The following is a 27,992-nucleotide window of genomic DNA, read 5'->3' as shown; positions in this document are numbered from 1 at the left end:
CGAGTCAGGTTCCATTTTTATTTTGACATTGTATAATACCTTATATGGAGTGTTTGTGCAACACCTGGGGTTTTTCCACTGACTTATTAAGGTGTCTAGGTCCTAGAAATTTTCCATTAAGATCTGATTGAATGATTCTAATCAGATGACTACCCCATAGCTCAATGGCTAGGATCTCGGCGCGCCACGGCGGCGGCCGAGGTTCGAATACTCGGTGAGAAACTGAGTAGAGTCTATGGTGCCTAGTGGTCTAGTGGCTTAGAAACTCGGCTGGCTGCCGAGTAGTGTGGCATAGTGGTTAGGAACACCACTAGTGGCCTAGTGGTTAGAACCACGTAAAGTGTCACACCATAGGAAACACAACCAGCACGAGAACAGTAGCTCAAGTGGCCTTGAGTGATCTGTGAGTCTCCATTTGAGACTTGTCGCGCAGAGAGTCTACAGGGCAGTTTTACCTTGATCAGGCAGCCGTCCATATTGTCCGGCTATAGACTCTGACCATTTGAACGTGAGAGAACTTAAGTCCTGTGTGTGTGCCTTGCTTTCTTAAGTTGATTTAGTCTTCTAGTATAATATTACTTGTCGCTAAGTAATTCCTGAAGATATAGCAGTGTTGTGTGGCCTGTGCCTATTTTTTGACAGTGTAGAAATCTGTGATAGTGTTTTTCCTACATTTTGTAAGTTGTGTTTTGATATTTTATACATTAAATATTTAAACTAGTTCAACCTTGTGTTCTGCCACAACTGTGTCCGCTGATTAAAAGTTGTATGTAGATTGGATGAGTGTTAATTACGATAGTATCACTAGTTGTCCCTAGACATCCAATTCGAGCCCTAGTGTGCCGTTGTGTTAGTGTTCATCCACTTAGGTCGTAAGGCATTTGCATATGACCCCGAAAAAAGAATCCGGGGACGTTCACCGTCTATTTGGCTGATAGATAGGTAAACGTTACAAAGTGGGGGCTCGCCGAGATTTAATCTGTCGTTCCAGTTGTTGGTTATATCAGTTAAATACTAAGGTTAGTTGGATTTAGTTGTTTTTATATCCAGTAGCGCAGTGTTCTTACAACGCGCGCAAGCATAGAGTTATCTAGGTCAATAGCCAGACGTGTCGTCCTAGATTGAAGAGGTCAAGTACACGGCCCAACGCACCGTGTTAAGTTGGTGAACCTAGGCTTGTTGTGATTTGAAAGTTAGTGTTATGGAGTCTTTTTTGGCTAATCCTACGGTTGAAGATGTAGAAAAGTTGAGTAGAAAAGTTTTGGTTAGTGTTGTTAAGGAATTGAAATTGGATTATTCTGTTACGCAGAAGTCAGAGGTGTTGAGAGATAAAATTGTTGTTCATTTCATTAATGAAGGAGTATTTGATGAAAGTTTGTTAGCTGGTGTGTTACTCCGCGAGGAGAAAACTCTAGAGAAGGTAGAATTAGAAGCTAGAATTGCTTTAGATAAGGAGAAAGTTGCTTTAGAGAAGGAGAAAGTTGCTTTAGAGAAGGCTTTAAAAGAAAAGGAGTTTGAAACTAGAAGTGCTCTAGAGAAACAGGAGTTAGAGGCTAAAATTGCTTTAGATAAGAGGAGGTTGGAATTAGAGTTTGGTCAAGTTAGTGATGTCACTTCTCCGGTAGATCCAAAAAAGTTGTCGGTAGGGCAAGTGATTGCCAAATTTGGGAAATTAGTTCCTAAATTTGATGAAACAGATTTGGTCGTTTTCTTTAACTCGTTTGAGAGTTTAGCGAAGACATGTGAATGGCCCGAAACTTCCATTACTGCTTTATTGAGCTCTGTCCTTACTGGGAAAGCTGCAAAAACATACCAGGCACTCTCTCACGACGTTCAAAATAACTATAGTTTGGTCAAGACTGCCATTTTGAAGGCCTACGCACTGACGCCCGAGGCCTATCGGACAAAATTCCGAACACTCCGCAAGTTACCCACTCAATCACATGTGGAATTTCTCTTTGAAAAGGAGAAAATATTCTCAAGGTGGCTACACTCTGAGGAAGTTTCTGAGTTTGAGAAACTCAGGTCACTTATCCTAAGGGAAGAATTCCTATCGTCCCTGCCTGAAGAGATACGACTACACATACTGGATAACAAGATAACTGACATCCAGAAGGCTGCTGAGTCGGCTGACACATATATGTTGGTGCATAAGAAACCACCAGTGTCAGGAAACCGCCTCAACCCCGTGCTTCCCCTTTTTGGCAGCAATCCTCCTGTTGGCCAACACGTGAAGGCATTACAGTCCAGAGAGAAACCAAGATCAACTCTCAATCGTCGAGCAGTATGCCAGTTCTGCAAAAGGCCTGGTCATCTTGTCAAGGACTGTTACAAACGTCGTCAATATAACAGAGAGGTGGTGCGTACTTCCGCGCACTATGCTCTATCCCCTCAAGCAGCCAGTTCAACTATGAACTCTAGAATTCAAAAGGACTCTAACCCTAAGTGTCCGCAAGAAGGTAGTCAAGTCTCCACACATTATGTGCAGTCACATTTTGACTGTTCTCGCCACCATCCAGTTTCTTCCGAGTCTACCGATCTCGAGGGATCGAGAAAAGTTGACTTTTCATCTTTTATTGCCGAAGCCATCATTAGCAAACCAGGTGATCCGTTGTCTCAGCGGAATATCACCGTCCTTAGAGACACAGGAGCGTCACAATCACTCCTTTTGAAAAGTTCAATGGACATTACACCTGAGACGAACACCGGAAGGATTTCCATTATCCAGGGAGTGGGGACAAAATCTACTGTCGTCCCTCTACACAAGTTTGCCCTGAAACATCATCTCGTCGAAGGTGAGGTCATTTTAGGTGTGATAGATAGTATTCCTGTCCCAGGAGTACACCTACTTCTAGGGAATGACCTTGCGGGAAGCAAAGTATACCCCTGTACGGTTTCAGACCCTTTGTCAACAGTTCCAGATAATGATTATGAACTGTATCCTGCATGTGCGGTGACAAGAAGCCAGACCAAACAATTGGCTGACACAACGTCTGAACCACACCTACCATCATCGTCAAGAAATTCGACTCCCAAACTGGAGTCTATGCTTCCAGAAAACACAAGTCTGGGCTTACCCCTGAGGATATCTCAGGACGACATCATTAAAGCTCAACAAGTCGACGCGGAACTCAAAGCAACGGTCGAAAAATCTCTATCATCGGACGATGGAGAATATTTCTCCGAGAACGGCCTCTTCTTTCGTCGCGCTATACCAGTGATTGCCTCACCAGCCGAACCATGGTTGGGTAAAAACCAGCTGTGGGTCCCTCCACCTTATCGGCATGAAATACTTAAACTGGCACATGACCATCCAATGTCAGCGCACCCAGGAGTCACTAAAACGACGGCGAAGATCAAAGAACTGTTCTTTTGGCCCAAAATGAGAAAAGATGTGTCGCGTTACTGTAGAAGTTGCACGAACTGTCAGTTGGCCGGAAAGCCAAACCAGACAATTCCTAAGGCCCCTTTGAGTCCGATTCCTGTATTAGAAGAACCTTTTTCTAAAATCGTCATGGACTGTGTAGGTCCCTTGCCTAAAACCAAGGCGGGCAACGAGTACCTACTTACCTTTATGTGTTCAAGTACCCGTTTTCCCGAGGCGATTCCCTTACGGAACATTAAGGCAAAGACTGTAGTCAGAGCCATGACCCGGTTCTTCACTACCTTTGGATTACCTAGAATCGTGCAGACAGATCAAGGCAGCAACTTCACCAGTCACCATTTTCAGGAAGCACTAGCCAAGCTAGGCGTTACCCACATCACCAGCTCAGCCTACCACCCTCAGTCTCAAGGCGTACTTGAGAGGTTCCACCAAACCCTCAAAACCATGCTAAGAACGTTCGCTAATAGTAACACCCAATGGGATGAGACTGTTCCTTGGATTATTTTCGCCGCGAGGGACTGTGTCCAGGACTCTTTAGGCTACTCTCCTTTTCAACTTGTGTTTGGACATTCTGTCCGAGGTCCCCTGAAGCTGATCCACGAACAGTGGACAGGTACCAGCGTTCATCCTGTGGAAAACTTTGATGATTTTCACGTTCGACTGAAAGCCGTGTGCGAAATGGCTCACAAGAACTTAAGAAAGGCCCAAGTGAGAATGAAAGGACTGTATGATAAGAGTTCTTGTAAACGAACATTCAATCCAGGCGAGAAAGTTCTTGTGCTAGTACCTAATCTGAACAATGCGTTATCCTTGAGATATTGTGGACCCTTTAAGTGCATTCAAAATTAAGTGATTTGAACTATGTTGTCAATACGCCCGACAGAAGAAAGAAACAGACCGTGTATCATGTTAACTCACTGAAAAAATATTATGATAATTGTAACAATTTTCATTCCACAGCTAAAATTACTTTACCTGTATGTTCAAATGTCTGATGATGTGATACATGATAAATTGAAACCCCCAAAATTGGTAAATTCTTCCTTTTTAGATAATTTGAATGTCCACCTTATGCATATGTCCCCAAAGAAGCGAAGGTTCCACCTCATGATGTAGACGTAGGTGACGCAAAACCCATCAAACAACACCCCTATAGAGTTAACCCGGAAAAAGCTGTTTTGATAAAAGATGAAATTGACTATATGCTCAAGAATGATATCATTGAGCCCAGTTTCAGCAACTGGAGTTCCCCATGTCTCCTAGTCCCGAAAGACGGTGGATCTTTCAGGTTTGTGACCGACTTTAGGAAGGTAAATGCGCTCACCAAAGCTGATTCCTATCCTTTACCTCGGATAGAAGACGTTATTGATAAAGTTGGTCAGGCTAAGATAATTTCCAAAATTGATTTACTTTCAGGATACTGGCAAATCCCCTTATCTGACCGTGCAAAAGAAATATCTGCTTTTGTAACCCCTAATGGTTTTTATAGATACAAACGTATGCCCTTTGGTATGCGAAATGCTGGTCAAACTTTCCAGAGAGTCATTAACTCTGTCATTGCTGACATAGACCAATGTGAGGCCTACATAGATGATATAGTTGTATTTTCTAATTCTTTTGAAGAACATATTGTTCAGTTGACTAACCTTTTTAGAAAATTGTCTGAAGTTAATTTTACTGTAAACTTACATAAAAGTGATTTCTGTAAAGCTTCAATTACCTATTTGGGTTATCAAGTGGGAACGAACCAAGTTCGGCCCATTGAAGCTAAAGTAGATGCTATTGTAAGGTTACCACCTCCCAAAAATTGTAAAGAGATCAAAAGGTTCCTTGGGATGGCTGGTTACTATAGGCGGTTCTGTCAAAACTTTTCAGCTATTGCTGAACCTCTTACTGCATTATTGAAAAAGGGTGTTGAGTTTGAATGGTCAGATAAATGTCAAGAAGCTTTTTTAACCATTAAGTCATTTCTATCTAATGATCCTGTTATGGCTGCACCAAATTTCAGCAAGCCCTTTAAACTTGCCATTGATGCTAGCAACTTAGCCATTGGCTCAGTCCTATTTCAAGAAGACCTCATGGGAATTGACCATCCCATTGCCTTTTTTTCCAGGAAGTTAAATGAAAACCAAAAGAATTATTCTACTATTGAAAAAGAGGCTTTAGCTTTGGTTTTGTCATTACAACATTTTGAAGTCTATGTCTCTTCTTCAACCAATCCAGTCAGAGTGTTTTCTGACCATGATCCCCTGAAATTTACCTCTAAGTTAGGACAGACAAATCAAAGAATATTGAGATGGTGCTTATATTTCCAAAATTTTAATCTGGAAATTTCACACATTAAGGGTAGTGATAATGTTGTGGCTGATTGTTTGTCAAGGATGTAAAATCTTATTACACACATTGATCATGTGACATGCTTTGTGGTTCATTAGGACCATAAACAGGTTTTGTTTGAGTGTCACTCATATGAAAATGAGTGGTGTGAGTTTTGATTTTTTCAAAATTCCAATCCTGTTGAATATTTTGTTTATTTTCAGGTGAACCTTAATTAAAGGTGGTTTTTGATTATATGTAATTTTTTATAATAATATGTCTCATATGACTCAATTGATATTGTAGCTAGTCATTGAAATAAAGGTCTTACCCTGGCGGGTTTACCACTTTTAATATCCTCATGGAAATATTGTAATACCCCTTTTGGAGGGATTTTGATGTATAATTACTTTTTGAAGGGTTACTCCCCTTTCACCAATTGTATAAGTTGGAGTTACTTCCCTTTTATGTTCAGGGATATTTTCATATGGTATTATGATTTTGATTGACTACATTTGTAAAACTTTTTTTTTATTCTCATTGCCAGATTGGTTCCTTATGTATGTTCTTGTGGAACCTATCTGTCACTTCCAAAAAGGGAGGGGATGTGACCTACTTAGGTCGAGTCAGGTTCCATTTTTATTTTGACATTGTATAATACCTTATATGGAGTGTTTGTGCAACACCTGGGGTTTTTCCACTGACTTATTAAGGTGTCTAGGTCCTAGAAATTTTCCATTAAGATCTGATTGAATGATTCTAATCAGATGACTACCCCATAGCTCAATGGCTAGGATCTCGGCGCGCCACGGCGGCGGCCGAGGTTCGAATACTCGGTGAGAAACTGAGTAGAGTCTATGGTGCCTAGTGGTCTAGTGGCTTAGAAACTCGGCTGGCTGCCGAGTAGTGTGGCATAGTGGTTAGGAACACCACTAGTGGCCTAGTGGTTAGAACCACGTAAAGTGTCACACCATAGGAAACACAACCAGCACGAGAACAGTAGCTCAAGTGGCCTTGAGTGATCTGTGAGTCTCCATTTGAGACTTGTCGCGCAGAGAGTCTACAGGGCAGTTTTACCTTGATCAGGCAGCCGTCCATATTGTCCGGCTATAGACTCTGACCATTTGAACGTGAGAGAACTTAAGTCCTGTGTGTGTGCCTTGCTTTCTTAAGTTGATTTAGTCTTCTAGTATAATATTACTTGTCGCTAAGTAATTCCTGAAGATATAGCAGTGTTGTGTGGCCTGTGCCTATTTTTTGACAGTGTAGAAATCTGTGATAGTGTTTTTCCTACATTTTGTAAGTTGTGTTTTGATATTTTATACATTAAATATTTAAACTAGTTCAACCTTGTGTTCTGCCACAACTGTGTCCGCTGATTAAAAGTTGTATGTAGATTGGATGAGTGTTAATTACGATAGTATCACTAGTTGTCCCTAGACATCCAATTCGAGCCCTAGTGTGCCGTTGTGTTAGTGTTCATCCACTTAGGTCGTAAGGCATTTGCATATGACCCCGAAAAAAGAATCCGGGGACGTTCACCGTCTATTTGGCTGATAGATAGGTAAACGTTACACCACACACAAACACACATAACCACTCACAAACACACATAACCACACACAAACACACACAACCTTCCATAAGCACACACATACTTACAGAAACACATAAGCACACATACAAACACACAAACACACATAACCATACACAAACACACATAACCACACACAAACACATAACCACACACACCCTTATATAACCACACACCGTAAATAACAACACACAAGAAAATAACAAACATAATCAATGACCGTAAATAACTGCAAGAACCGAGGTCCGTTATTTTTAGACGTGATACGTTCACACCTGCATTCGTCAGCCTCGGATAGTGTCAAGTTGTGTGGCTGTCCCATGTTTAAGTTGTGTGGCTGTCCCATGTTTAAGTTGTGTGGCTGTCCCATGTTTAAGTTGTGTGGCTGTCCCATGTTTAAGTTGTGTGGCTGTCCCATGTTTAAGTTGTGTGGCTGTCCCATGTTTAAGTCGTGTGGCTGTCCCATGTTTAAGTTGTGTGGCTGTCCTATGTTTAAATTGTGTGGCTGTCCCATGTTTAAGTTGTGTGGCTGTCCCATGTTTAAGTTGTGTGGCTGTCCCATGTTTAAGTTGTGTGGCTGTCCCATGTTTAAGTTGTGTGGCTGTCCCATGTTTAAGTCGTGTGGCTGTCCCATGTTTAAGTTGTGTGGCTGCCCTATGTTTAAATTGTGTGGCTGTCCCATGTTTAAGTTGTGTGGCTGTCCCATGTTTAAGTTGTGTGGCTGTCCCATGTTTAAGTCGTGTGGCTGTCCCATGTTTAAGTTGTGTGGCTGTCCCATGTTTAAGTTGTGTGGCTGTCCCATGTTTAAGTTGTGTGGCTGTCCCATGTTTAAGTTGTGTGGCTGTCCCATGTTTAAGTTGTGTGGCTGTCCCATTATTTAAGTTGTGTGGCTGTCCCATGTTTAAGTTGTGTGGCTGTCCCATGTTTAAGTTGTGTGGCTGTCCCATGTTTAAGTTGTGTGGCTGTCCCATGTTTAAGTTGTGTGGCTGTCTCATGTTTAAGTTATGAGGCTGTCCCATGTTTAAGTTGTGTGGCTGTCCCATGTTTAAGTTGTGTGGCTGTCCCATGTTTAAGTTGTGTGGCTGTCCCATGTTTAAGTCGTGTGGCTGTCCCATGTTTAAGTCGTGTGGCTGTCCCATGTTTAAGTGGTGTGGCTGTCCCATGTTTAAGTTGTGTGGTTGTCCCACGTTTAAGTTGTGTGGTTGTCCCACGTTTAAGTTGTGTGGCTGCCACATGTTTAAGTTGTGTGGCTGTCCGAAAGTTGCCGTATCGCTGTCCGAAAGTTGCCGTGTGGCTGTCAGAAAGTTGCCGTGTGGCTGTCAAAAAGTTGCCGTGTGGCTGTCAAAAAAGTTGCTGTATGGCTGTCCGAAAGTTGCCGTGTGGCTGTCCGAAAGTTGCCGTGTGGCTGTCCGAAAGTTGCCGTGTGGCTGACCGAAATTTGCCGTGTGGCTGTCAAAAAGTTACCGTGTGGCTGTCCCAAAGTTGCCGTGTGGCTGTCAAAAAGTTGCCGTGTGGCTGTCCCATGTGAGGTCAAATATTTCTGTATGACCTAAACAAAGATACCAAGTTTGAAATATTTCTGTATGACCTAAACAAAGATACCAAGTTTGAAATATTTCTGTATGCCATGTGGCTGTATGACCTAAACAAAGATACCAGCTGACGACACCATGTCCGCGCCCAGATAGCACGTACATCGGGGTCAAAGGTCACAGATAGGGCCAGATAGAGCAGATACAATGTGTGTCAGTACAGATAAAATAAAACGATCAACTTTTTCATGAAGGATGACGGGTAGGTTACATGGAAAGGCAGGCAATATAAACAGGCAGGTAATATAGACAGGCAGGTAATATAAACAGGCAGGTAATATGGACAGGCAGGTAATATGGACAGGCAGGTAATATAGATAGGCAGGTAATATGGACAGGCAGGTAATATAGATAGGCAGGTAATATGGACAGGCAGGTAATATAGACAGGCAGGTAATATGGACAGGCAGGTAATATAGATAGGCAGGTAATATGGACAGGCAGGTAATATGGACAGGCAGGTAATATGGACAGGCAGGTAATATAGATAGGCAGGTAATATGGACAGGCAGGTAATATAGATAGGCGGGTAATATGGACAGGCAGGTAATATAGACAGGCAGGTAATATGGACAGGCAGGTAATATAGATAGGCAGGTATATAGACAGGCAGGTAATATGGACAGGCAGGTAATATGGACAGGCAGGCAATATAGACAGGCAGGTAATATCAAGTGTTATTTCCTGACTGAACAAACAGCAGACGACAATCTGCCGTAAATCAGCCGTTATCATCAGCCCTGTATTAAAACAATGTTTACTTCTGGAAACATCTGCGGGCTATTAAACGGGAGGTGTGGGGTGGGATGAACACCTGTTGGGACAGGTAAACAGGTGACTACGGCAGGCAGACTGACCACAAGATGACCGCTACCCACAAGATGACCAAAATTTAACAGAATAGATCAAAGTTAACAGAAAAGATCGAATTTTACAGAATGAATCGAATTCAACTTAGAGTTTCAACACAAAACAAACATTTAGTAAGAACTTTTAGACTTGAAAAAGGTAAATAAAAAAAAAACAATGTTTAAGACCGGATATTTAATATCAATCTCGACATCAGAACCTCCCCCCCCCCCCCCCCCATCCACATGAAACTACCTTGAACTGGCGTGCCACCCCACCCAGGACTAAATCAACCAACGGTAACAAAGGCCTTCAACTGGGGCACGTCTATCATGGAGTCCTTGAAGCGAGTAGATACGGTTCAATGGACAGGATATGGAACGGGGTGGGGTGGGGGGTTCTATTCACAGGGGAGGTTATAGCTATCCACTTTTTTATGTGTGGTTTGACGCTATGTACTAGGCGAGTTGAAAACAGTTCATTACAAGACTAGAAGAAACACCTCACTAGAAGAAACACCTCACTAGAAGAAACACCTCACTAGAAGAAACACCTCACTAGAAGAAACACCTCACTAGAAGAAACACCTCGCTAGAAGAAACACCTCACTAGAAGAAACACCTCACTAGAAGAAACACCTCACTAGAAGAAACACCTCACTAGAAGAAACACCTCACTAGAAGAAACACCTCACTAGAAGAAACACCTCGCTAGAAGAAACACCTCACTAGAAGAAACACCTCACTAGAAGAAACACCTCACTAGAAGAAACACCTCACTAGAACAAACACCTCACTAGAACAAACACCTCACTAGAACAAACACCTCACTAGAACATTACAAGAAGACACACCACACAAAAAGACGGCGACGCTTAAAATAAAAAACAACATATTCTGTCGTGTGTGCGTTTTCTTGCAGTAAACGTATAATCTACACTGACAATATTTGTGAATAAACCAAACGTGGTGCGTTGAGTACAAAGTGACAAATGTAACAACCAGCTTGCATGGTAGACAAACCGTTAAGTCTAGGCAGACGACAGAGCCAAATGTAACAACCAGCTTGCATGGTAGACAAACCGTTAAGTTTGGGCAGACGACAGAGCCAAATGTAACAACCAGCTTGCATGGTAGACAAACCGTTAAGTTTGGGCAGACGACAGAGCCAAATGTAACAACCAGCTTGCATGGTAGACAAACCGTTAAGTTTGGGCAGACGACAGAGCCAAATGTAACAACCAGCTTGCATGGTAGACAAACCGTTAAGTTTGGGCAGACGACAGAGCCAAATGTAACAACGAGCATCAGACGACAGAGCCAAATGTACAACCAGCTTGCATGGTAGACAAACCGTTAAGTCTAGGCAGAAGACAGAGCTTGCTGTAGAAATAATCGAATGACGAGTAATGCGATAAATATTTACAACCACTCAACAGTTAGGCAGAGGATTGAACAATGTGTGACGTGAATCAAAGGGTGACCTGACTCAAAGGGTGACCGGACTCAAAGGGTGATCTGACACAAAGGGTGATCTGACTCAAAAGGTGACTCAAATGGTGACCCGACTCAAATGGTGACCTGACTCAAAAGGTAACCTGACTCAAAGGGTGATCGGACTCAACAAAAGGTGACCTGACTCAAAAGGTGACATGACTCAAATGGTGACCCGACTTAAGGTACCAACAAGGAAAGATAACTGCCGAGTGAAGTGACTCATTAATACCGGCCCTTGTATTAGGGGCAACTCGAGTCCACCACTAGACACAGACATACCAGACGTATGAAACACAGCAGACGTACGATACATACATACAAGTAGGACCATGTTCTGCCGTCTTGAGTTTCCCAACAAGTACATCAGTGAACCGACATTACACCACTAAACAAGTAATTTAGTAGGCCTACATTACACCACTGAACAGAAAGTACATCAGTAGGCCTAGATAGATGACATTACACCACTAAACAAGTAATTTAGTAGGCCTACATTACACCACTGAACAGAAAGTACATCAGTAGGCCTAGATAGATGACATTACACCACTAAACAAGTAATTTAGTAGGCCTACATTACACCACTGAACAGAAAGTACATCAGTAGGCCTAGATAACATTACACCACTAAACAACAACTACATCAGTAGGCCTAGATAACATTACACCACTAAACAACAACTACATTAGCAGCCCTAGATCTACATTACACCGCGCGGAATTTGTCGTCAAGAAACTGGAGAAGAAATTATATTTAATAAGTGTTTAGGTGAGAAAACTCTCCAAGGTTGATTACATGTGATTGTTATAATTACATGCCATTGAAAAAAGTATACAAATTACGTACCGTTGTAGAAACTACTTCACTTGATAGATAACTTACAAGAAAATAAACCGGGAGTGATCTCCTTTAAACTTTCTCGAATATTCTTATATAACACTACGGGATATGGACAATATTTTAAATCTATTTTTAATTACTAAAACTTTTTAAAATAGAATAAAATCTCGTAGAAAAAAGAATTGCCACCAAGTGAAAGCCAAACAAAATGTGTATAATAGTGCGGAATATTATTAGTACTTTATAAATTCACATGCGTTTTTTTAATAAATCGGAAATAGTGTAAAATTGTACTTCCGGTCAACGGAAATTATTCAAAATCTGAAAGATGGCAGATAATTAGTTATTTTACTTACATGTAAAATTTCATTTATCTATCTGAAATAGTACTCAAGTAATAGGCATTTGAAAAATTGAAGGTAGAAAAAGTTCCACTTCCGGTTATCGGAAATCGCAGAAAAGTTTATACAAATCTAAACATTGGATATAATACTTGTATATGAAATTTCATCAACCTAGCTGTAACGGTACTCGTTATCGTGTTCACAGACACACAGACGCACACAGACATATGGACAATATTGCCAAACTATGTTTTACCCAGGTCGGTGTGAGATTTGCAAAAATCTCGATTTTTTTGTGCAGGATTACAATACTTTCTCTATACTTTGTGTAAAAATCAAGTAGAAAAAAATTACTTTAAAAGTTTGTTTTGATTTTTGAAAAAAAACCAATTATCTAATTAGCATGGTTTGATAAAATTCAATGTTTGTGTTTGCGTATGTGTTTGCTTTAATGTTTCCGTTACTTTTGCGTTTGTGTTTTTGATTTTGGTTGGTTTTGCTTAAGGTTAAGTTAAGAATTTTGTGTCATTTTTTCAAAAGCCCATATTTGCATATAGACAATTAATTGGAGAAGTAATATATTTCCTAAACCCGGGCAATGCCGGGTATATACTGCTTGATAAACACACTAGTCACGGTCGTTTACAGATAGGTTTTTCATTTCGGCCAGTGCAGAGCCTGGCCGGGGCGGCTAGTTACCTGTATAATTACATCCCTAAAATATAGTTATAATCACAGTGTTAATGATTATGAGCCCGTTATAATCACATTGATAATAAGTATTTACGTCTAGTATAGACACATGGCAAAGGTTACATATGCATTTCTAGAGGTCGCCTTAGTGAACGAAAAAAAATCTTGTATATGAACATAAACACAGTTAGCCAGGGTCAAATACACGTCAAGTTACACGTCTGGTCAAGTCTGGTCAAGTTACAGGTCTGGTCAGGTTACACGTCTGGTCAAGTTACACGTCTGGTCAAGTCTGGTCAAGTTACACGTCTGGTCAAGTCTGGTCAAGTTACACGTCTGGTCAAGTTACACGTCTGGTCAAGTCTGGTCAAGTTACACGTCTGGTCAAGTCTGGTCAAGTTACACGTCTGGTCAAGTTACACGTCTGGTCAAGTCTGGTCAAGTTACACGTCTGGTCAAGTCTGGTCAAGTTACACGTCTGGTCAAGTTACACGTCTGGTCAAGTTACACGTCTGGTCAAGTTACACGTCTGGTCAAGTCTGGTCAAGTTACACGTCTGGTCAAGTCTGGTCAAGTTACACGTCTGGTCAAGTCTGGTCAAGTTACACGTCTGGTCAAGTTACACGTCTGGTCAAGTCTGGTCAAGTTACACGTCTGGTCAAGTTACACGTCTGGTCAAGTTACACGTCTGGTCAAGTTACACGTCTGGTCAAGTTACACGTCTGGTCAAGTTACACGTCTGGTCAAGTCTGGTCAAGTTACACGTCTGGTCAAGTCTGGTCAAGTTACACGTCTGGTCAAGTTACACGTCTGGTCAAGTTACACGTCTGGTCAAGTTACAAGTCTGGTCAAGTTACACGTCTGGTCAAGTCTGGTCAAGTTACACGTCTGGTCAAGTCTGGTCAAGTTACACGTCTGGTCAAGTTACACGTCTGGTCAAGTTACACGTCTGGTCAAGTCTGGTCAAGTTACACGTCTGGTCAAGTTACACGTCTGGTCAAGTCTGGTCAAGTTACACGTCTGGTCAAGTCTGGTCAAGTTACACGTCTGGTCAAGTCTGGTCAAGTTACACGTCTGGTCAAGTTACACGTCTGGTCAAGTTACACGTCTGGTCAAGTCTGGTCAAGTTACACGTCTGGTCAAGTTACACGTCTGGTCAAGTTACACGTCTGGTCAAGTCTGGTCAAGTTACACGTCTGGTCAAGTCTGGTCAAGTTACACGTCTGGTCAAGTCTGGTCAAGTTACACGTCTGGTCAAGTCTGGTCAAGTTACACGTCTGGTCAAGTTACACGTCTGGTCAAGTCTGGTCAAGTTACACGTCTGGTCAAGTCTGGTCAAGTTACACGTCTGGTCAAGTTACACATCTGGTCAAGTTACGCGTCTGGTCAAGTCTGGTCAAGTTACACGTCTGGTCAAGTTACACGTCTGGTCAAGTTACACGTCTGGTCAAGTTACACGTCTGGTCAAGTTACACGTCTGGTCAAGTCTGGTCAAGTTACACGTCTGGTCAAGTCTGGTCAAGTTACACGTCTGGTCAAGTTACACGTCTGGTCAAGTTACACGTCTGGTCAAGTTACACGTCTGGTCAAGTCTGGTCAAGTTACACGTCTGGTCAAGTCTGGTCAAGTTACACGTCTGGTCAAGTTACACGTCTGGTCAAGTTACGCGTCTGGTCAAGTCTGGTCAAGTTACACGTCTGGTCAAGTTACACGTCTGGTCAAGTTACACGTCTGGTCAAGTTACACGTCTGGTCAAGTCTGGTCAAGTTACACGTCTGGTCAAGTCTGGTCAAGTTACACGTCTGGTCAAGTTACACGTCTGGTCAAGTTACACGTCTGGTCAAGTTACACATCTGGTCAAGTTACGCGTCTGGTCAAGTCTGGTCAAGTTACACGTCTGGTCAAGTTACACGTCTGGTCAAGTTACACGTCTGGTCAAGTTACACGTCTGGTCAAGTTACACGTCTGGTCAAGTCTGGTCAAGTTACACGTCTGGTCAAGTCTGGTCAAGTTACACGTCTGGTCAAGTTACACGTCTGGTCAAGTTACACGTCTGGTCAAGTTACACGTCTGGTCAAGTCTGGTCAAGTTACACGTCTGGTCAAGTCTGGTCAAGTTACACGTCTGGTCAAGTTACACGTCTGGTCAAGTTACACGTCTGGTCAAGTCTGGTCAAGTTACATGTCTGGTCAAGTTACACGTCTGGTCAAGTTACATGTCTGGTCAAGTTACACGTCTGGTCAAGTCTGGTCAAGTTACACGTCTGGTCAAGTTACACGTCTGGTCAAGTTACACGTCTGGTCAAGTCTGGTCAAGTTACACGTCTGGTCAAGTTACACGTCTGGTCAAGTTACACGTCTGGTCAAGTTACACGTCTGGTCAAGTTACATGTCTGGTCAAGTTACACGTCTGGTCAAGTTACACGTCTGGTCAAGTTACACGTCTGGTCAAGTTACATGTCTGGTCAAGTTACACGTCTGGTCAAGTTACATGTCTGGTCAAGTTACACGTCTGGTCAGGTTACACGTCTGGTCAAGTTACATGTCTGGTCAAGTTACACGTCTGGTCAAGTTACACGTCTGGTCAAGTCTGGTCAAGTTACACGTCTGGTCAAGTCTGGTCAAGTTACACGTCTGGTCAAGTCTGGTCAAGTTACACGTCTGGTCAAGTTACACATCTGGTCAAGTTACGCGTCTGGTCAAGTCTGGTCAAGTTACACGTCTGGTCAAGTTACACGTCTGGTACAGGTGCGCGTTGACAAATGGTCGATGACTATGGTGCAACACCTAACATATTCACATACAAACAAAACCATTATACCACTAAACACATACAAACAAAGCCAACTATTGCACCAAACACATACAAACAAAGCCAACTATTGCACCAAACACATACAAACAAAGCCAACTATTGCACCCTCCACCACCCCACAAATATATCCCCTACCCGACAAACACACACGCCGAGGTGCTGTATGCTCTTGGCTAATATCCCTCCCCTCCCCACCCCAAGGATAAGTTCTCCTGAGTGTTTATGACAAGGGGTTGATACCTTACATAAGATTATCAAGCCCTCCCCCCTCCTCCCCAGGAAAAGTTCTCCCGACCGTGTTCAGTAAACCAGCTTTGGTTTTCCCAGGCAATTTAAATGTCGTGCCAGTAGGTGTCGACATTACTAGTAGCGCCCCCCCCCCCCTACACCGTGTACGTTATATCACTGGTGTCGATGGTGGATTAATTCGTCACGCTGCTAGTGTCCATCACTGGACAGGTGGTTCTCGCTACCTGAGGTTGTCAATACCTGAGGTTGTCAATACATGAGGTTGTCAATACCTGAAGTATTGAAACAGTCACGACTGTGAATAGCTCTAATATGGCTATTCCCAGTCAACACATCGCTGTAGACAACATCCCTAGTTTTATTTACTTCCTGGTTCAGCTTAAAGTACGTTTTTTGTTCATTTCAAATTTTCATTATATCCTGCTTACAATCTTTTCTACAATAATTCACAGCGAAAGCCCAGCTGGTATAGAGATAATCACGGCCTATAGAATGTAGGTACACTAGAGAAAACTGAATTTCCTCGACACAATCGGGGGGGGGGGGGGGGGGGCAATCTTACCCTGCAGGGCTAGTACTAGTAGTAGATCTAGTAAGTCTTCCAATATTGAAACCTAGGTTGATTGGAGTACATGCACACACCACACCCACACTCACGAGAAATTGTCTTTAAATAATAAAGTAGTTGTGACAGTAACATGACGGTAACATGACAGTAATGCGACTCTTGTCAAACATTGTGGTATCTGGGTAAGTCACGTGATATTTATTTACATTGGAATCGGAAGAACGTGTAGATAAAAAATATATAGATCTAGGATAAGCGAGACTAGTAGATTTAGTAGGAGAGACTTACGTATTTTGACCTCGGTAGAATCGAGCTGTTTAATTATTCCCTCTACGTTCACAAGTTTGCCAGTAATCGATTCCGTCTTATCGAACACTTTCTGGCATTCCTCTGCCAGATCACAGAAAATATCGTCGGCATGTCTGACCAGACTGGCCAACTGGACAAGCGCTCCCAACACGGCATTCTGTGACACGGCAGTTTGGACCAGGTCTTCGGTTTTTTCCTCCTCAGATAGTGGTCTCCGTCCCAGCCAGACCGGTCTGATGGTCCTGTCTGCTAGTGGCATAGCTGGGTTCTGCTTACATCCTTGGAACACCACACGAGCACACAACTTTCCCGGTCAGGGAAGAGACAACACACAACTTTCACGGTGGATCGCTACACACGTCTGGTCGCCTGTGAACAACAAGGGCCCACTACTCCCGTCTCACTGTCACGAAAAGGTAAGCCGCTCCATTGATTGGCCCCCTTTCACCCCTCGCAAACTGTCACCAACGCTCCACAAAATGTGTGTCGTCTGCTAATCCAGCACGTTAACAACTCCCTATCATACTCCAGAAATAGGCAAATAAATTTCAATGAATCCAAAAGTAATTTCCAAACTTTTGAAAGTTCACAACTTTTCCCACACAGACCGACCGAGTCAACAATTTGAAGCAGTCCCACTAGGCGTACCTGCGTGCAGGATCTGACCAATCAGAAGCAAGACAGGCGAGGCGATCGATAAAGTTTGACACCTCTAGTGATTTAGGTCGGCCATTGAGTGTAAGATTCAAATTTAAACTTCAATAGAGCCTGAGCTCAAGACACGCTAAACAAACACATCCACACAGCATACGCACACACACACACACACACAACACACACACTGGAGCGCTGGTTTCGCCGAGTTTAGACCTAGATTATGTCGGAACTAGTCACCTTTTTAAAAGAATGTTTTTGTTTTGTTGTACAGCGTGTTCCATTGTCACCCTACAATAGGGATACAAACATACGCTTGTTGAAACGTTCAAAATTTGCATTTAATCACCTGCCCAGCGCTGTCTGGATTAAAAATAACTTCAGTGACACAAGTTTTGGCAGGCAGCTTTTTAAAACAAAAGTCCTGAATCTGAAATCTTAAGGGACGGGGGTGGGGGCTGGAGAGCTGAAACTGTCAACTACAGGTGAGGGGTGAAAGGGGGGGGGGGGAGAATGTATACATGTGTGGTGTGTGAAGAGGCGAGGGAATAGCCCGTCGGGCAGACAACGTTTCACGGTATATGGGGCAGAGGCGTAGCGACCCTTCCCGGGGACAAACTTTCGATTTGCACCCCCTCCCCTCAAACTTTCGATTTGCACCCCCCCTCAAACTTTCAATTTGTTTTTCCAACCCATTTTGGCGCCCTCTAAGGTCGGCGCCCGCGGACATATGTCGTCCCCCCCGCTACCCATCGCTACGCCTCTGATATGGGGGAGGGGGGGGCAGTCGACAGCGGTCTAAATTCTAATGAGAATAGTCTCGAAAATATTATACATCGCTTATCCCGAAAACATCGAATTCTATCTTTAAATTAAGTGCATGCTTTCAAAGATCTATTTTTAGTGCTTGCTTTCAAAGTTCTATCTTTTAGTGCATACTGTTATCGTCGCATTTAACTTATAATTTTCTCAGAAAAAAATACATTTTATATTTTTGTTTCATGTTTCTGTAAATAAATACAAGCCGGGATAAAGAGTTTATCTTGAATTTTGCTAGAAGTGTTGTCTAATGGCTTTATTGGATTAAATTATAAAAAATCGGATACAATAGTGTTTGTGAAATGAATTCTACGAAACAGCAAAAATTAGCTGCAATACTACAGTAGCTTATTTATGTCTCTGGTTAAATTAAACGTGTAGGGGGGTGGAAGCAGGCGTTGTAACTGAAATAGCAATATTAACAGAAAGTGATATTTCAACGCCTTTGTCTACCCTTGGCGTTGTAATATCACTCCTTTGTCTACCCTTGGCGTTGAAATATCACTTTCTGTTAATATTGCTATTGCTGGTTAAATTAAACGATAACTCAGGAAATTCTTATCAACATTTAGTCATAGTAATAGTTACTTCCCTTTGCCGGCATTTTAATGTAGACATTTTAATATGAGAGTTGCGGTTTTTGGGAAATGTTCTTTAAGTAGAACAGGGAGGATAATTCATCTAACAGTACAGCAAAAAAGTACTTTTTTTTTAAACTTCAGATCTAGACGTGCAAAACTGACTTTTTGTTATTGTTATTTCAGTACTGACCTCCCACTACTGTCATCTCATGATATCTCTCCACTTCATCACTGTGCATTTATCATCTCTCCACTAACGTCTCACCACTAGTATCTCACCAGTAGTATCTTACCAATAACGTCTTACCACTAGTATCTCACCACTAGTATCTCACCACTAGTATCTCACCACTAGTATCTCACCACTAGTATCTCTCTACTAGTATCTCACCACTAGTATCTCACCACTAGTATCTCACCACTAGTATCTCACCACTAGTATCTCACCACTAGTATCTCTCTAATAGTATCTCACCACTAGTATCTCACCACTAGTATCTCACCACTAGTATCTCACCACTTGTATCTCTCTACTAGTATCTCACCACTAGTATCTCACCACTAACTTCTCCGCTAACATCTCACCACTAGTATCTCACCACTAGTATCTCACCACTAGTATCTCACCACTAGTATCTCACCACTAGTATCTCACCACTAGAATCTCACCACTAACGTCTCACCACTAACATCGCATTACAGAGGAAGTAATCAATGAGACAATGGTACATAAAAGAATTTATTACTTGAAAGCTACATAATATAAATACAGTGAGTATTGAACTGTCCCAGATATAGAATTATGGTCAAGATTAAAAAGATGTAACATTGTTCTTTTCACATACATACATACAGCATATAACATAATATATATTTTCATATTTTAACAATGAGAGTCGAATATTGTAATTGGTTGTGCTACAGGTTTGGTCCCCTCATTCCATACAGACCGACAGATTATGGTAGGTCATGGTAGGTCAAGGTAGGTCAAGGTAGGTCATGGTATGTCAAGGTAGGTCAAGGTAGGTCATGGTAGGTCATGGTAGGTCATGGTAGGTCATGGTTGGTCATGGTAGGTCATGGTAGGTCATAGTAGGTCATAGTAGGTCATGGTAGGTCATGGTAGGTCATGATAGGTCATGGTAGGTCAAGGTCAGTAAAGCGTCTTGTCCACTGTCGCAATAAAAGTGAAATGAGTTGAATAGCATGAAAGAAAAAAAATAATAAGGCGATAGAAATCATTTCATGGCGGCCACAGCCCGTCTAAGAGCTGATGTGATCAGCCTAGGGGAGAATACGGCATGCATGGAGCCTTGTGTTGTCAACAACTGTCTTGTGTCTCGTGTTGTCAACAACTGTCTTGTGCCTTGTGCTGTCAACAACTGTCTTGATCCTTGTGATGTCAACAACTGTCTTGTGCCTCGTGTTGTCAACAAATATCGTGTGCCTTTCGTCACATGGACTCGACTAGTGATGGTGTCTTTCTACTGGTCCCTTGCTGGTTGGGTTGGCCCGGGTTGTTGGGGTGGCCCTGGTTGTAGGGGTGGCCCTGGTTGTAGGGTTGGCCCGGGTTGGTGGGGTGGCCCTGGTTGTAGGGTTGGCCCGGGTTGGTGGGGTGGCCCGGGTTGTTGTTTTGGCCCGGGTTGTTGTTTTGGCCCGGGTTGTTGTTTTGGCCCGGGTTGTAGGCTGGGCCCTGGTTGGTGGGGTGGCCCTGGTTGTAGGCTGGGCCCGGGTTGGTCGGGTGGCCCTGGTTGTTCAGGTTGCCAACAACCTGCTGTGGGTGTGAGCTTTTGGCCACCATGTTCCTGGGGATGGCCGCGCCGTTGTACGCTGGGAGCCGGGCCGTCAGACTAGCGATCCCAGGCGGGCAGACGTTCTCCGACCAGAGTTCGTGCATCTGAGACTGTTTGCCGGCCTCGATCATGTGGTCCACGTCTGCTTCCTTGATGGCCGTGTCCATGGCGCGGGTCGGCCGGTACTCCCAGAGCCGGAGAACCGGACGGTCTTCTGCCAGGTGGCAGACGAGGAGGCAGCAGCCCATGGCGTCGGGGTCAGCCAGGCCGTTCTGTATGACCATGGCCTTGACCAGACACAGCTCGTTCACGTCCATGGGGCGGGGCGTGGGCATGCCCGTGACCTTGATATTAACGGCAAACAGCACCCCATCCTTGCGGCACAAGAGGTCAACCTGACCGTTGAGCACGCGGACCAGGTTAGAGACCTTGACATGCGAGGTCAGCCTGACATTGACGGCCTCAAACGAGTCAAACCAAGCTTCAATCTTCTGGTCAAACAGCTTGCACAGATGTCCACAAAACGTCGCCTCCAGGTCGCCGTGGTGCCTGTCAGTGGGGTGTTTGGCCATGTCCACGGCGCCCTTAGACCTGAGCAGGGAGATCATGGCGTGGAAGAACTGCTGGCCCTGGACCTCCCTCGGCACCTGCGTCAGGAAGTGCTGGTACTGCTCTCGGGTTTTATCGTAGCGGGTCACGTCCACTCGACACGCCTCCCGCCTCAGTAGAAAACTTTCCCAGTAGTCCTTGCGTTCTGGGGAAGGGGGGGGGGGGGGGGAGTAACGCATACATCTTATAAAACACAAAAAATCTTACGTAAAAAAATTTCGCTCAAAGAAAAGAGACAATACAACAACACAAAAACCCTCTACAAATAAGGTAAATATGATTATTTTATTTTAAAGAATATTTTGTAAGCAGCAGTGTTAAGCTACGACATAAGGAGTGTGTAAAGGAGGGAGTATAATGGTATTAAAGTGAGTGGACAGTAGGCCTAAGGGAGTATTGTGATGTTAAAACATGTAACAAAAATTATGTTAAAAAATTGTTAGTGTTGATTAGTTACATACATTTTCCCGCCATGATGTAGTGATCCAGATGATTTGAGTTCAAACTTTAGCAAACTAGAAATATTTGAAAAACAAAGCCAGTGCTTTGTTTTCTCTCGAGCTGGGCATGCAAGCAAATCTCTCACACGCCGCGTGTTTGACACGCGTCCATTTTTGGACAGTGGTCAGTACACATCAGCCCATTACTTGGTTAGAGCCATAGTTTACAAATGTGGTAGTTACTTCTTGACACGATTATTTGTTACAGTGGATGTATCAAGTTTTTTAAATGCTAGAAATGTTGTTGGCAGTAAACAAAATCTATGGAAGCTTCGAGGCAAAATTCCGTTCCCACTCGCTCATAGTTAGTCGCGAGCTCACACAGTCGACCACACAGGGACCTAAGGTAAGGGGGGGGGGGGTGAGGCTGTAACAGAGGGACCTAAAGGTGTCACACAGGGACTTAATACGGTGTGTGTGTGGGGGGGGGGGGATGCTAAGAGTGTCATGGAGTCGTTAGGCGTTGTTAGTCAGCTATCTAAGCGATGCGTGCAAGCAAAGACAACTACATACATGGTAATAGCGTTAGCCGGAAAATGCCGGCTACCCCAGGATGCAGCTATAAAAAAGCGGAAGCTATAGAATGCCGGCTACCCACCCAGTGCCGGCTCGTAGATGCTGTAAACGTTGTCCTCGCCTAGAGCCAGGGTGGTCATGTACGTCTTGAGGGTGTCGGCGTCGTACGGTCCGGCCAGCTGGTCCAGCTGACGGTGCAACTTCTGGTCGTGGTGCCAGACTGACAGCAGGCGGGAGGCCGTGGGTGGGTCAGCAGGTCGTCCAGCACCGACAGAGAGAAGCAACACTACAGGTATAGAGCGCTAGCGACGGGTCAGGGGGCTAAATATAGCTGGGAGGCGTGCAGGTAGCGTGCAGGCTAGCAGACATTGAGGCTGACACGTTATGGACAATATCGCTATATGGACACATGTGTATATGGACTATGGACACAGTGTTGTACGGACACAGTGTTAAAATTACACATTTTACACAATACAGAACACACATAAAAACATACACATGCATGCAATTCTTGTGACATAAGGTTGATAATTATTCTCTACGAATTTAAAGAATGACAAACATTTCCCAAAACAATTTGAGGACTGTTTTATACCCATTACTTGGTACCAACCACCTGCCCACTTGGTTCAAATACCTGGTACCAACATCCCCCTCCCCACCTGGTACTCACCTGGTGCGTACGTGCTGTACAGGTTGTTGTCGCCCATCGACTCCACGGCCATGAAGATCTTCATGGTGGCCAGGTCGTACGTCCGAGAGAGCTTCTCCAGCCGCACCCGGAGCTCGTCGTCATACTGGAAGCCGTAGGGTGGCCCCCGGGCTGGGTTCATGTCTCACTGGTCAGTCAGTGGTCAGATCTCATGCCGGACAACGGGGCATTACCGCACAACCGCCAGCATGCTGGGAACTATATACGTATATATATATATATATGTGTGTGTGTGTGTGTGTGTGTTATTTACCTACTCTACCAGCCAAGTCAACCAAAAGACCATTGAAGCCGCACGTGAAGTCCTCTGTGTGTGTGTGTGTGTGTGTGTGTGTGTGTGTGTGGTATGTAGCATACTGTGTGTATGTACGTGCACTGCCCGCCCCAATGTGAACAATGCTGATCATATCTAGCTATTGTAGGTCGATATTTATAGATCAGTGGGCGACCAAGAATGAGCTACCGATGTAAATGGAAACGTTGGTAACTGTAACTGTTGTAGCATGTTTGTAATGTGACAGTTGTAGCATGTTTGTAATGTGACAACCGTAGCATGTTTGTGACAGTTGTAGCATGTTTGTAATGTGACAGTTGTAGCATGTTTGTGACAGTTATAGCATGTTTGTGACAATTGTAGCATGTTTGTGACAGTTGTAGCATGTTTGTAATTTGACAACCGTAGCATGTTTGTGACCATTGTAGCATGTTTGTGACAGTTGTAGCATGTTTGTGACAGTTGTAGCATGTTTGTGACAGTTGTAGCATGTTTGTGGCAGTTGTAGCATGTTTGTGACAATTGTAGCATGTTTGTAATGTGACAGTTGTAGCATGTTTGTGACAGTTGTAGCATGTTTGTAATGTGACAGTTGTAGCATGTAATGTGACAATTGTAGCATGTTTGTAATGTGACAGTTGTAGCATTTTTGTGACATTTGTAGCGTGTTTGTAATATGATAATGACAGCATGTTTGTAATGTGACATTTGCAGCATGTTTGTTATGTGACAGTTGTAGCATGTTTGTGGCAGTTGTAGCATGTTTGTGAGAGTTGTAGCATGTTTGTGGCAGTTGTAGCATGTTTGTGACAATTGTAGCATGTTTGTGGCAGTTGTAGCATGTTTGTGACAGTTGTAGCATGTTTGTAATGTGACAGTTGTAGCATTTTTGTGACATTTGTAGCGTGTTTGTAATGTGACAGTTGTAGCATTTTTGTGACATTTGTAGCGTGTTTGTAATATGATAATGACAGCATGTTTGTAATGTGACAGTTGTAGCATGTTTGTAATGCGACAGTTGTAGCATTTTTGTGACATTTGTAGCGTGTTTGTAATGTGACAGTTGTAGCATTTTTGTGACATTTGTAGTGTGTTTGTAATATGATAATGACAGCATGTTTGTAATGTGACAGTTGTGGCAAGTTTTTGATGTGACAGTTGTAGCATGTTTGTGATAGTTGTAAGATGTTTATAATGTGGCATGTTTGTAAAGTTTGTGATGAGCATATGTCTGCTTGATCTTACACATTCATGTCATGACAACACATTGGCAGTTGACCCGTTGAGTGACACATGAAGGCTATCACGTGACAATGACGTCATGTCTGGCCTGACCCAGGCACGCAGCGCTAAAATGTAAAGGTCGTGTTTGTATGGAAGGAAGTTTACAACCTTACCTGTGGGGAGGTGTGGTGTGTGTAGGTGTGGGTAGATGTGGGGTAGATGTGGGTACGTTACCTGTGTGGTGTGTCATGTGTGCAGGTGTGGGTGGGGTACATGTGTGTACGTTACCTGTGTGGTGTGTCATGTGTGTAGGTGTGGGTGGGGTAGATTGACATGACGAGCATGAGATACAAATCTGGCACTTGTCTACAAGACGTCTGTGTGGTGTGTCATGTGTGTAGGTGTGGGTGGGGTAGATTGACATGACGAACATGAGGTTCAAATCTGACACTTGTCTGCAAGACGTCTGTGTGGTGTGTCATGTGTGTAGGTGTGGGTGGGGTAGATTGACATGACGAACATGAGGTTCAAATCTGACACTTGTCTGCAAGACGTCTGTGTGGTGTGTCATGTGTGTAGGTGTGGGTGGGGTAGATTGACATGACGAACATGAGGTTCAAATCTGACACTTGTCTGCAAGACGTCTGTGTGGTGTGTCATGTGTGTAGGTGTGGGTGGGGTAGATTGACATGACGAACATGAGATACAAATCTGGCACTTGTCTACAAGACGTCTGTGTGGTTGTCAGATCTGTTTGGTTCGTGACGAAATTGGCTCTTATCGTGTTCTACAGCTTGGTGTTGTCTGGTTTAACCGGTGTTCACAGATAACATTACTGTACACAGATGACATTAGTGTACACAGATGACATTAGTGTACACAGATGACATTAGTGTACACAGATGACATTAGTGTAGTGTACACAGATGGCATTATTGTACACAAATAACATTAGTGTACACAGATGACATTAGTGTACACAGATGACATTAGTGTACACAGATGACATTAGTGTACACAGATGACATTAGTGTACACAGATGATATTAGTGTACACATATGACAGTAGTGTACACAGATGACATTGTACACATATGACAGTTGTGTACACAGATGACAGTATCTACTTATTTATAAACTTAATCCCCAGCTACTTACCTCCCTGCATTATTTATACAACTCTTACACCTTAATGCGTATTGTATAAACACATCACACCCTGTACCTACCTACTACCATATAAACCTATCGAACCTACCTACTACCCTATAAACCTATCGAACCTACCTACTACCCTATAAACCTATCGAGCCTACCTACTACCCAATAAACCTATCGAGCCTACCTACTACCCTATAAACCTATCGAACCTACCTACTACCCTATAAACCTATCGAACCTACCTACTACCCTATAAACCTATCGAGCCTACCTACTACCCAATAAACCTATCGAACCTACCTACTACCCTATAAACCTATCGAACCTACCTACTACCCTATAAACCTATCGAGCCTACCTACTACCCTATAAACCTATCGTGGCTACCTACTACCCTATAAAGCTCCATACTACCCTATAAACCTATCGAACCTACCTACTACCCTATAAACCTATCGAACCTACCTACTACCCTGTAAATCTATCGAGGCTACCTACTACCATATAAACCTATCGTGGCTACCTACTACCCTATAAAGCTCCATACTACCCTATAAACTTATCGAACCTACCTACTACCCTATAAACCTATCGAGCCTACCTACTACCCTATAAACCTATCGAACCTCCCACTATTTACCTTCCTTACCTACAGTCTGCAGCTCCACGCACCAAAATCTTCCAGCCCGAAATGTCAACACAATCACAAGAATGCACCAAACTTAAACGTGTTCACCCTCCAGTTACCTCCCCTTACAAACGTATCGATCGAGTGGTGGCCCTTTGATTGTGTAGCGCCTGACCCCGCCCCTAACCTCGCGACACGGGATAGAGGTCTGAGCAAGGTATGCCCCACAATTTGGGGCTCTACGCTTTGCTGAACAGACTCAAATGAAGCGAAATTTTAGAGTTTAGATAATAAAGTCACCGTGAAGAAATCAATCGTTCATGCTAATCGATAAAATCGATTGAGAATTATTACAGAGTAATACACTATTGAAACACTAAACGCTGCTCTCTGAGAGATTTCTCCGGCAACGACTGTCTTAAGACAGATGCTGGTCTTAAGACAGCTGCTGGTCTTAAGACATGGTCTATAAGACTTATTGTCTTAAGACAGGGTCTACAACTACTGCCTTAAGACAGGGTCTACAACTACTGCCTTAAGACAGGGTCTACAACTACTGTCTTAAGACAGGGTCTACAACTACTGTCTTAAGACAGGGTCTACAACTACTGCCTTAAGACAGGGTCTGCAACTACTGTCTTAAGACAGGGTCTACAACTACTGCCTTAAGACAGGGTCTGCAACTACTGTCTTAAGACAGGGTCTACAACTACTGCCTTAAGACAGGGTCTACAACTACTGCCTTAAGACAGGGTCTACAACTACTGCCTTAAGACAGGGTCTACAACTACTGTCTTAAGACAGGGTCTACAACTAATGTCTTAAGACATGGTCACAAGACAGTGTCTTACGAGACGGTCTACCAATACTTGATAAGACAAAGTTTGCAAATTTTACGTTTGTTGTGGGGTGTGACGTGATTGGCTGTTGCCGTGTCACGTGGTGTGCAGGTGTCTACACTTGATGACAGCCGACGATGCCAGACTGACAGTCAAACACCTATTTATCTGGCACCAGCCTGTACGTGTTGGCCCACTCCTTCTATAAGGCGTCGTCAATCATAAACAACTTTTTAATTATGGAGAGTACACTTATTGATTGCCTTTAAGAGCTGCCATGTCTATAGGTCTAATTATTTTTAAGTGTTGGTAGTATAATAGGCTACGTCCAATACAATTATCATTAAAAAATAAATTCACATCTACCACCTTTTAAGTCTACTTCTCGGGTAACTTACATGAAGTAGATCTGAGCTCTCTACTTGTTTCTGGCCATCTATTTAATCCACGACCAACTGGCAACTACCTCGCCCAACAGACGACAACCACGCCAATATTGACCTTGTTTTCACCTGTCATACCTGTACGCCTGGCGAGGTGGTCGTGTTTTACTGTTGGTGCATCTTAACACTGGCTGTCAATGTGGGGATTAAATCAATAAATCAAGAGCTTGAGCTGGCCAGATTTTC

General features: G+C 43.3%; 2 protein-coding genes across 4 annotated transcripts in view; both read right to left on the bottom strand.

Annotated features, from left to right (window-relative positions):
• The window catches only part of LOC131948694 (uncharacterized), a 54,690-nt gene extending 37,016 nt beyond the window's left edge, over positions 1–17,674 (bottom strand). The window contains exon 1 of the mRNA XM_059310358.1: positions 17,030–17,674. Coding sequence (XP_059166341.1) covers positions 17,030–17,309 — 280 coding nt within the window. The 5' untranslated portion in view covers positions 17,310–17,674. The remainder of the gene's footprint in view (positions 1–17,029) is intronic.
• Positions 17,675–19,835: 2,161 nt separating this feature from the next.
• LOC131948730 (uncharacterized) lies at positions 19,836–27,931 on the bottom strand. Of its 3 annotated transcripts, none has more exons than XM_059310406.1 (4): positions 27,762–27,931; positions 23,199–23,435; positions 22,605–22,742; positions 19,836–21,651 (listed from the first exon to the last, which is right to left on the bottom strand). In XM_059310406.1, the coding sequence occupies exons 2-4, from the start codon at positions 23,356–23,358 to the stop codon at positions 20,558–20,560; spliced, it is 1,392 nt and encodes a 463-aa protein (XP_059166389.1). In that variant the 5' UTR covers positions 23,359–23,435; positions 27,762–27,931; the 3' UTR covers positions 19,836–20,557. The 3 variants fall into 3 exon arrangements, with proteins under 3 accessions (XP_059166389.1, XP_059166388.1, XP_059166390.1); XM_059310405.1 differs by lacking the exon at positions 27,762–27,931 and adding an exon at positions 26,546–26,763; XM_059310407.1 differs by lacking the exons at positions 22,605–22,742; positions 27,762–27,931 and adding an exon at positions 26,546–26,759.
• Between the last annotated feature and the right edge of the window lie 61 nt (positions 27,932–27,992).

This window comes from Physella acuta, unplaced genomic scaffold (genome assembly GCF_028476545.2).
Source record: "Physella acuta isolate Inbredline_101_S28 unplaced genomic scaffold, ASM2847654v3 ptg000658l, whole genome shotgun sequence".
Lineage (NCBI taxonomy): Eukaryota > Metazoa > Mollusca > Gastropoda > Physidae > Physella > Physella acuta.
Note: the sequence above shows the minus strand (reverse complement) of the source record. Positions and strands in the feature narration are given on the sequence as shown.

Bases quoted from the DNA above. Each gene is read 5' to 3' on its own strand.
- LOC131948730 (XM_059310406.1), bottom strand. From the start codon at position 23,358: ATGAACCCAGCCCGGGGGCCACCCTACGGCTTCCAGTATGACGACGAG. The intron at 22,743-23,198 runs GTGAGTACCAGG...GCCTGCTGTCAG, and splicing joins GTACAGCACGTACGCACCAG to TCTGGCACCACGACCAGAAG. The intron at 21,652-22,604 runs GTGGGTAGCCGG...CCCCTTCCCCAG, and splicing joins CATCTACGAGCCGGCACTGG to AACGCAAGGACTACTGGGAA.